Source organism: Chinchilla lanigera, unplaced genomic scaffold, assembly GCF_000276665.1.
Source record: "Chinchilla lanigera isolate Chin_1 unplaced genomic scaffold, ChiLan1.0 scaffold00080, whole genome shotgun sequence".
NCBI classification, from domain to species: Eukaryota; Metazoa; Chordata; class Mammalia; order Rodentia; family Chinchillidae; genus Chinchilla; species Chinchilla lanigera.
Window position 1 is genome coordinate 197,474 of NW_004955481.1, and position 11,128 is coordinate 208,601.

The 11,128-nt window shown below is 38.6% G+C and overlaps 1 protein-coding gene across 1 annotated transcript; it reads right to left on the bottom strand.

The window, feature by feature from the left end:
• Positions 1-9,753: 9,753 nt before the first annotated feature.
• On the bottom strand, positions 9,754-10,701 carry LOC102003548 (olfactory receptor 1P1-like). Its single transcript, XM_005402914.1, has one exon. The coding sequence runs from the start codon at positions 10,699-10,701 to the stop codon at positions 9,754-9,756; it is 948 nt and encodes a 315-aa protein (XP_005402971.1).
• Positions 10,702-11,128: the final 427 nt, after the last annotated feature.

Here is an 11,128-nt window from a genome sequence, read left to right on the forward strand (position 1 = left end):
AGAAGAAGAAGAAGAAGAAGAAGAAGAAGAAGAAGAAGAAGAAGAAGAAGAAGAAGAAGAAGAAGAAGAAGAAAGAAGAAGGAGAAGGAGAAGAAAGAAGAAGGAGAAGGAGAAGGAAAAGGATCTACCTCTATACTTATCTGATAGAACCTATCCAATAAAAATTTAATCTAAACCACATATGTAATTTAAAATGTTCTAGAATCACATAAGTAAGTATAAAAAGAAGCAGGTGAAATTAATTTTAATGATGTGCTTTAGTTCAATAAACATAGCCAGTATGTACAGTATAGCCAATATTAAGAAACCATAAATGAGCTATTTTTACTTCCTTGTCTTTTCATGCCATCTTTGGCATAATATATATATATATATTTGTACCAGGAATCAAACTCAAGATCTTGCCAGGCAGGCACTGTGCCACTGAGCTATATCCCTGGCAATGAAATCTAGTGTATATTTTAAACTTACAGCACATCTCAATTGGGAAGCTAAATTTTTATTAAAATGTTGGGTCTGAGCTGGGTGTGATGGTGATTGATACACACCTGTCACCCCAGCACTCAGAGGTAGAAACAGAAGTTTAAGCCCAGCCTGGAAAAATTAGCAACTTTGTGAGACTCTGCCTCAAAATAAAATAAAATTAAATAAATAAATAAATAGTTTGAAAGCCCCACAAAACAAACAAGAAACACTAGATCTACCTCCTTTCCTGAGACTGCAGTGCAGGTGTCAGCCAGTGGTGCAGCTATCTCAGGCCACTACTAGGGAAGGATAAGTGTCCATGGTCATTTGAATAATTACTGGAAGTCTTCGGTTCCTCTCCAGTGTAACACTGAGGATTTCAGGGTTACTGGCCGCTGTGTTCTGTACCATTCACCACTCTCCTGTGTTCTCCTCTCAAGAACACAGGTGACAATCTTTACTGTCTTTGGAAGAAATAAGAAAACTTTTGCCTCAAATCTTTGGCTTACCCTGTTCAGGAGTATAAAGTCTTTTATTTGTTTTTTTGGTTTTTTTTGTTTTTTTGTTTTGTTTTGTTTTTTTCTCCGGTACCGGGAACTGAACTCACGACCTTGAGCTTGCCAGGCAGGCGCTTTGCCGCTGAGCTAAATCCCCAGCCCTTAAGGTCTTTTATTTGTAAGGGAGAGAAGAAAGGACTACAATGAGACAATAGACAAGGAAGTTTCCACACTGTTTCATTCCCCCATCCATTCTTGCCTCCTTCTCTCCCGTGTGGAAATAAAACAACCACAATCTCCTGCAGTCAGTGTTCTAGACAATGCTGCCTCTTAGCCTGGAATCTCAGGCAGTCTGTGTGGGCTATTTAAGACTTGATTCCTTCAAGTGCAAAATGGGTTGTGGCAATGATAAGATGAAGTATGTCTTTAACATCAAGGTTTGAGCACTCAATAAATATTGCTGAAAGTACATGTTTACACAAATCTATAATCAGGCTACACTACAACACAAAGTACTCTCATCCACATTATCAACAAATTAAAGTATTTCAGTACTAATAAAAATTGGCCAGTACCTTCAAAATCTCTAGAAAAACTTAAGATAAAAATTTAGTAAATGAATAGATTCCCCAACCTCCTAGATAGAAAGATGACATGTTGCAAAGGGGTATATTCATTTGAATTCACCTAAAATTTAAATTGTTTGAGTTAAAATCATAATAGGATTTTTGGAAAAGAAACACTCTCTCAAATTTCATCAGAAAACAAATATGAGAATAAGATAGGAAAATATTTCAAAGGAGAATAACAACCTCAGGACACTTGCTCTGCCAAATACCCAGGACTCTAGATGAGCTACAGAAACAAAGCGACAGTTCTGTGGGATTTAACTGATTAAATCATCAGATAGTGGTTATATTATTCAATAAACAGTCTTGAAACAAGCTGTATACTTATTTAGGAAAAAATATTAGATCAGTATTTCGTATCTTACCAAAACATTAAAATTATTAAAGATTAAAATAGTTCACCATGATTTTTCCTTTTGAAAACTCTTGTAGTCAGGGTTTACAAGGGAAAAGATTTAATACAGGACATATAATTTATAGGAATATTTTATAGTATTCACCCCAAAAGTCAAATACAGAGAAGTGCAAGAGATCTGTCCAAGTGCTAGAGACTCAGAGAATCTAGCTGAGGGCCTGGATCCCATGGCAATGCCCCCAACCAGTCCAGCTGGAGGCTTGGAAAATGTCCACAACAATGTCTCATGTAAGTCTGTATCAAGGATCTGCACTGGAAGGCCCAAAGGTCAATGGTGGAAGCTAGAAAGTCTATGCCAGCACCAGGCTGAAGGCTCTGCACTGGAGCCAGGAAGTGACCCTCAAGGTAAGGACCAGAGCTCCCCCAAAGAGAACTGTAGCCATTGTCAGCGACAGCGAGCACCCGAGCTCCTCCAACAATGGGAATAGCTGAGTTCACCTCAGGAAAACCAGTGCAACAAAGTTCTCCAGCAACAGCACCACCTTCCCCTCCAGTTCTCCTTTTATGCTGTTGGCAACAATCCTCAGGTGGGTCTTCCATACCCAAAACCACACTTACTCAGTTCAGCTGGGTGTTCCAGGTTGACCAAGAGTTAATCCACCACAAAAACCTAATGTAGATGAAATGAAAATTCTAAACATTTAAGAAAAAACAGGAAAATACATAGACTCTATTTTAACTCCATCACTTAGCAATAGATCAGAACTTTCTACGTACTGATATCATTTTATTGAGAAATAAAGAACATAAAGAAAAATTTGAGTCTTAGGAAGTCCTGCACAGAGTGCTGCAGACAGAAAGCTAGGTGTGCAAAGGCCCTGCAGTGGGAAAGGGCTTGTTGAGTTAACGAACTAAATGTGAGTAAGTATGACTGGAGTTTTGAAGAGACTGGTGAGAGAAGGTGTCATGCAGGCAAGGGGGGCCCAGGTCATGTAGTCTTAACATTTTAACATTTTTAAATTTTAACATTTTTTCTAAGTACCGTTGAGCTCTTACAGGATTTCAGGCAGAAGAGGAGATATATAGCAATTGTCATTCTATTCATATTTTACCAGTAATATTTCAGTAACCAAGTATAGTTTTTGCATTTTTAAACAGATGCTTTTTTAGTGCCTGTCACAGTTAATAACATAGTATTGAACCTCACTTGCCTTCTTTAGTAGAATAAACTAATAAAATTGATAGCTAACATTTTGTGTAGGCTTTTGTAATTATATTTGTAAGTATCATTAGCCCACAACCTCTTGGGACATGTCTGGGCCAATCCCATGGGTTGTTTGGAAGTGTGGTATTTAATTTTCAAGTGTCTGGAAATGTTCCTTTTATCTTTCTGTCATTGGTTTCCAGTTTGATTTCCTTGTGGTCAGTAAACACATTGTGTACGATTTCAATTACTTTCAATTTATTGAGGTTTATTTCATGGCGAGGGAATGGTCTATTCTGGCATATGTTCAGTAGGCACTTGAAAATAGTACTTGTTGTGCTATTATTGAAGAAAGCCACACAGCAATGACAAATAGATGCTGTTAGTTGCTGATATCATAGAGCTCTCCTATATTCTTCTTAATTTTCTATCTAGTTGTTTTATCCATAGTTCAGGAAGGGGATCTGAATTCTGCAGCTATAATTGTGGCTTCACCTATGCCCCTCTTCAGTTGTACCAGTTTTTCTTCCTATAGCTTACACCTCAATTGGATGGTGACTGCACATGTAAGATGCTGTGTGTCCTTGGTAGATTGAAACCTTTATCACTATATACTATCCCTCTCTGTCTCTGGTAGTTTCCTTTGCTCTAAAAGCTACTTTATGTAAATCAATATAGTCCCTCCTCTTTCTTTGCACTAATGCTTCCCTCTGTTTTCCATTCTTTTACTTTCCACCTGCTTGAGGCATATTACATTTGTAGGTTTGAAGAGAACCTCTTGTGGACACCATGCAGTTGGGGAACATTTATTTTGAACCCATTCTGCCAATATCTGTCTTTTAATTGATGTATTTAGAATGTCTATATTTAATGTAGTTGTTGAAATGTTCAGAATTTTTCATTTTGGTACCTGGAATTGAACTCAAAACCTTGCATTTGCCAGGCAAGTGCTGCACCACTGAGCTATATTCCCGGCGAAATGTTCAGAATTAAGCCTGCTATTTTAATTTTTGTATGTATTTGATTTATCTATTTTTCACTTTCTTTCTGTCTTCTTGTAAGTTACTCATATGATTGATCTATCTGTTTCTGAGTGCATCTTTTTCTGTAGTTTTTTGTGGCTACTCCAGGTATTGCTTTATATATAAAAACATCTTTTCATATTTTATTTACTCTTCCAGGTTCTTACACTAGGAAGAAAATACGATTTTACACATGCTGGTCTGATTTATTTCACTTATAAGTATGGTCTCTAATTGCACCCATTTACCCATAAAGGTCTCAAGTTTATCTTTCTTTATAGCTGAGTAGTACTCCATTGTATAAAAATACCACATCTTTCTTATCCATTCCTCAGTTGATGGGCATTTGGGTTGTTTCCAAGATTTAGCTATTCCAAATTGTGCTGCTATAAATATGGGTGTGCATATGTTGCTGTGATATGATGTTTTCAATTCTTCTGGAAAAAATACCCAAAAAGGGAATAGCTGGGTTGAATGAGACCTCTAATCCTAGTTTTCTGAGGAATCTCCATACTGATTTCCACAGTGATTGTACCAGTCTGCACTCCCACCAACAGTAGAGAAGAGTTACTTTTTCTCCACAGCCTTGCCAGCATTTGTTATTGGTTAATTTCTTGATGATAGCCATTCTTTCTGGGGTGAAATGGAATCTCAATGTTGTGTCAATTTGCAAATCTTGAATGAACAATGATGTTGAGCATTTTTTCATATATTCATTTGCCATTTGTATTTCTTCATCTGAGAAGTTTATATTCATCTCAGATGCCCATTTTTGGATTAGGCCTTTGAATTTAGGGGGCCTGATTTTTTAAATTCTTTACATGCTCTAGACAGAAGTCCCTTGTCTGAGGAACAGTTGGCTAAAATTTTTTCTCAATTCATACATTTTCACTTTACTCTGTTGGTGATTACTTTTGATGTGCAAAAACTTTTCAATAAGATGAAATCCCAGTTGTTGATTCTTTGAAGTATTTGCCATGCACTTTGGTTTTTGTTCATGAACTTTCTGCCTACCCTTCTGTCTTCAAGATTTTTACCTACTTTCTCTTCCAGCAGATTTAGTATTTCTGTTTTACTATTTAGATCTTTAATTCATTGTGACTTTAGTTTAGTGAATTGTGATAGATATGGGTCTAATTTTAGTCTTCAATACAATAGATAGTGTGAAAGTGAAAGAAACTGCTCAAAAGGAAAGAACAACTAGGATGAGGGAAAGGACAAAAGAAAGAATGAAGGAAGGGAAAATATATCATAATATGTATATTATTATATAGTATATATAATAATATATACATTATCTTAGCTATCTTGTGTGTGTATATATCTATGATTGATCTCATATGATTGATCTCATATGATTATCTTAGCTATCTATACACACACACACAAGATAGCTAAGATAATTGTACTACTAATTTCTATTGGTTTATTGAAAGGGGCAGTTCATGCTTAATTTTTTGAACAAAAAATTAGTTTTTTGAACAATTTGGCACTCATATCTGGTAATCTGAACAACTACTTTGAACACAACAATATGCAATATAACAACCATTGTTGAATTCATATCATCTTGTTTTTTGAAATCTTGTAGCATTTCTAATGTTTTTAATTGGTATTTATTCTCTTTAAAATAAAAAATATAATATTCTCTTGTTTTCATCCTATTAACAGTTCAAATAAAATATAGAAAGTCTATCTCCTTTTGAGGAACTCATTAAAATAGAAACTGTGATTACCTTCTGATCACTTCATGCTCTTCCAACAGAAAAAGGTGGACATTATTTTCTGAGATGATGGACACTGATTACCATGAAGATTTATGGTTATATTACACAATGACACAGGAAGTAATACTAGTTAACAGTATTCATTTGAATATCTCTTAGTACTTCCATAAACAATGAGAGAGTGTTTAGTCATTATGCCACAAAAGAGTAGACTAAGAACTCGGGCCCTGCGTGGACAAAGGTCTAAGTCATTTTAACAGACCTGCTGTCTTAGCCACTTTTCTCATTACTTGGACAAAATACCTGACATCCGCAACTTAAAGGAGGAGAAATTTGTTTTGACTCAGTTACAGTTCATGGTCAGCCAGTTGCTGGGCAGGATCAGAGTGACAGGGGAGCATAGCAGAGGAAAGCTGCTTAGGTTATGGCAGTCAGGAAGCAGAGAGAAAAGGGAGGAGCCAGAGAGGGAAATATACCCTTCCAGGTTGTGCCCCCAATGACCTACCTCTAACCAGGCCCCACCTCCTAACAGCAAGCCAGCTGTAGTCCCCCAGTAAGCCAGTCAACTTCCACAAGCTCCTCTTCTGAGTGCATAAGGTTGTGGGGGGATATTCCAGATCAAACAGTGACACCTGACAGCATAATAATGTAGGTGAGGGAAATCAAGAGTTTGTAGTGAAAAGTGGAGTTACAGACTTCAGTTATATACTTGGCAACCTAAAGGAGTGGGAACTATATCTTATTTCACTACATTTGTATTTAAACCTGTTGTACCACACAATTGGGCACTACCTTGAAAGGAATTCTGAATTATGGGATACATATTCACCCTTATTTGGAAGAGTGAGGCTGAATACATTTTAACAAAACAATAAATGGAGGCCTCCTATTATAGGGTGGGAAGGAGCTGGATAAAACAGAAAACTACAAATGGATCAGAGTGATGGAAGGCGTGGATTGTATTAAACACAAATCTGTGCCATCTCTGCAGCCCTCTCTTGACTCTCTCCTTTATGAAGGCATCACCTGCCCCCTGAACATTGGCACTATCACTGACTGCCTTACTCCTGCCAGGGGAAGGGGCTGTTACACAGCACAAGGAAAAAAATACATGTGTGATCCACCTCCATCTATGCCACACTGCCAGCAATAACTGGAATCTCAGCTGAATCTGTAAATTCTGCGTGAACTTTAAGGAGACACACACATGTAGGAAACCAGACTATAAGTTTGGCTCTGACTGGGAGGTGAGTGAATATAAAAAACAAAAAGACACAGAGTTAGTTTAGAATGGGGAGCCAGGGGCCTCTTGCCTCTAGTGGATAGAGAGCCGTGAGAGTCTGGCTCATTTCATCTTTATTCACTCAGACATGGGAACAAGCAGTCAGAGTAGCAGAAGATTCATCTGTCTCCCATTATCTACATAGTCCATGTTCGGGTAAACTCCTGGACATCAGTTGTGTTGACTTTTCCCTGGAACTTGCAATGTGCCAGCACTTCTGCATGCCACTGAAGGAGCAGAGCTTGCCACCTGTCTTGGTTACTTTTCTCTCATTGCTGAGACAAAATACCCAAAGCCCAAAATGAAGGAAGGAAAGGTTTATTTAGCTTACAATTTGTGGAGGTTTCAGTCCATACTTGGCTGGCTCCGAGGCAGAAGATAGCAAAGCAACAAGAGCAAAGGGGGGAATGGCACCAAGCAGCTTCTTTCCCTACCTTACATTGTAAACAGGCTACCCCCACCTAAGGGGCATGTAGCTCTCACATAATCTCCATGCACTCTTCTTCCACAGACTCAGGATGTATACAAAGTAAGCACCCTGGCTTCCTGCTGAGTTACTTAGCCAAACCTCTAGACTCCCCAAGTTGACACAATGTGTCAACCATAACACCACCTTTCTCATTTGCACTCACAAAGGAGGTCACTTAGGGCTCAATTCTCACTGTCTGGTCTCCCACACACATATAACATTCATAATCAGCCTGATGTAAGCAGATGAGGAAGTTAGAGAATAGCCACACTGTAGTGCCCATAACAGTTAACTTAAATGTATTTATTTAATCTTTGAATTGTAAGTTATCTATAAATCTTTTTACTAACATGAACATACATGACCTCAGTATTGTTGAGAACTTTGTTTCAAATAGTTTTGCTGGTTCATAACCTTGAATCAAAAGTATATAGTCTCTTAATTTTTTTTTGTCCTTTTGAGACAAGGTCTCGTTATGCAGTTCAGGCTGGTCTTGAGCTCACTTTGTAGCCCAGGCTGGTCTCGAACTTGTAATGATCCTCCTGCCTCAGCCTCCTGAGTGCTGGGATTACAGGTGTGCGCCACCACGCCTGGCTAATCTCTTATTTTTATGGGGAAAACTTCTTTACTTTTTCACTTGAAGTTGTAGTATTTTTGCTATCCTGTAGGGGATGGTGACTCATAACATATCATTTTAAGATAGAATAATTCTAGTCTTAGTGCAAGCCTCAAAATGTGTCTTGAGGAACACCATGGAGGGGTTGTAAAAAGTTAACTTTGCAGTCCTGAGTTAGCCCTGGAATGCTTTTCCAAAGACAAAGAACACCTGGATCAAGATAACCACCTATGACCCTGCCTGGGTTGTTTCACCCCTTCCCTGGCCCTAGATAAACATAGTAACCATAAAGGAAATGTATGGTTATCTAAGGGGGACATATAGAACAGAGTACAAAAAGTATAAATCATTGTGGTTGGGCTCATGACCGGAGCCTGACCTGGTTATGTGGTACAAGGAAGACAGCATGTGGGCAAGGCTACAACATTCCAATCTGTTACCATGGAAACCAAAAATGTATGTAAGGTGGGAGCAAAGGCAGGCCCATGCCCACTTCCCTGACTTGCAAGTCAGGGATGAAGGATGGCTAGTCTCAAATTAATAAAGCTCTGTTTGTTCTCAATAGAGTCCTTCAGTTTCTTGTGGAATACAACCGAATTTTTGCCTTTACAATCCAACATTGACTTTCCTTGCTATTTTTGTCTTTATCTCTTTTTCCATGATCACTAATTAAGATTTGATAAACTAAAAAGGTGCACAAATTATAGAATTATGAGTTTGCAAAAGATGTCTCTCCTTATGAAAAATTACTAATGAGTAGAGTGATGTGTGCCTTAATGACAAGGATACATTCTGAGACATATGTCAGACAATTTCATCATTGTGTGAACATCACAGAGTATACATTTACAAATCTAGGAGATATAGATCAATCATTCAACATTGCCCATTTATGCAATCAAAAGATTTGATACACAGAGGCTAACTGAGGCTTTTGCCAGGATAACGCAGCATATTATTTTATGGTAAACTTTTACTATAAGCAGGAGTATGCTCCAAAATAATGATTAAAAGTATACTATAGTAAATATGTAATAGTAACTTAATTTTTTATTTCTCCATCAACTATTATGCTATCCATAATTATATGACAGCACAGTAGGTTTATCTACACAAGATCAACACAAACACCCAAGTAACACATTGTGCTATGTTAGGACACAAGGTCACAAGGCCATAGGAATTTTTCAGCTCTATTTTAATTTTATGGAACCATGATCATATATGTGGCCTATCGTTGACTAAAGCATCATTTTCCAGTACATGATTATAAAATAAATGAGCAAATAAGCAACTCAAAACAAATTGAATCACAAAGGAAAATTTTCATTGTCCTCAACAATATCAAACTCACAGTGGGGAACCAGGATAGGAAGCAGCATGTCCAGTACATATAGGATTAAGAAGTGAGACTCTTGAGGTAGAAATTGCTGGAAGATCCTCAACAGAGGGAACAGAGAACACCTTCAATTTCTGTGCAGAAGTCACTAGCGCTTCAGGAAGATTTTGCCTCTGAGAAGTCTGACCAGCGCTCCCTTCATGTCCTTGTTCCGAAGGCTGTAAATGAAAGGGTTCAGCAGGGGAGTCACCACAGTATACATGACAGCAGCTGCTGTGTCTTCTGGCATTGCACTGGAGGAAGAGGGTGAGGGGCACAGGTAAGCCCTGATCACAGTACCAAAGAACAGAACAACCACAGCAAGGTGGGAACCACATGTAGAGATGGCCTTGTGCCTTCCCTGGGCAGAGGGGACTCTGAGGATAGCTAAAACAATGTGGATATAAGAAACTAGGATTAGCAAAAATGGGATTAAAATGACTGCACCCCCTAAGAAGAGAAGTACAAGCTCATTGACCTCGGTGTCAGAGCAAGAGACTTTCATCAGAGGTCCCAGGTCACAGAAGAAGTCAGGAATGATCTTCTTAGAACAGAAGGAGAGCTGGAACATAAGGAAGGTGTGGGTCATGGCAACAAGATTTGTCAGGGTCCAGCAGGCAGTCACCATCAAGATGCAGCACCGAAGGCTCATGATCATTGTGTAGTGAAGAGGAAGGCAAATGGCCACATAGCGGTCATAGGCCATTGTGGCCAGGAGAAAGATGTCCATGTCCCCAAAAGTCAAGAAGAAGTAGAGCTGAGTCAGGCATCCTGCATAGGAAATGGACCTACTCTGGGTCTGGATGTTCACCAATGCCTTAGGCACAGTGGTGGAGGTGAATAGGATGTCTGCGCAGGACAGGTTGGCGAGGAAGAAGTACATGGGGGTGTGAAGCCGCACATCCGTTCCAATAGCCAGGACAATAAGCAGGTTCCCAGCCACAGTGATTACATACATCCACAGGAACAGCAAAAAGAGAATGCTCTGCTGCTCTGGCAGCTCTGAGAGTCCCCAGAGGAGGAACTCAAATCCTTTGGTTTGATTGCCTCTTGCCATGAGCCAAGAGGTCAGAGAAAAAAAGATCTTGAGGTAACCCCATTAAAGTTATGTAAAAAAATTGATTTCAGGTGGATGGTGAGGATGCCATTCTTTGAACTCTAGAAAAGAATGACAATGTATGAAGTATGATCAGAATATACAACAAATGGTTAAATTCTAAAAATGTATCACAGTAAAAGACCATTACCACTAATCTGCCTCAAAACACATCCCACACACACACACATTTGAAATGCACATATGCCATTATTCTTGACACTTTCTAAAACAGTTCTGGAAGTCCTTTTTCATGTCTTAATAACAAAGGCGTGGTAAAAAATATGGTGAAGGTTGATGCCAAGTGCCATCTGATGTAAAAACATTATACTGCATCCACTTTATTCACCAGATCTGGCACTGGATGACTTCTGAATCTTCTTCAAAG

Excerpts from the sequence above, each read along its gene's own strand:
- LOC102003548 (XM_005402914.1), bottom strand. The coding sequence starts at position 10,701 with ATGGCAAGAGGCAATCAAACCAAAGGATTTGAGTTCCTCCTCTGGGGA.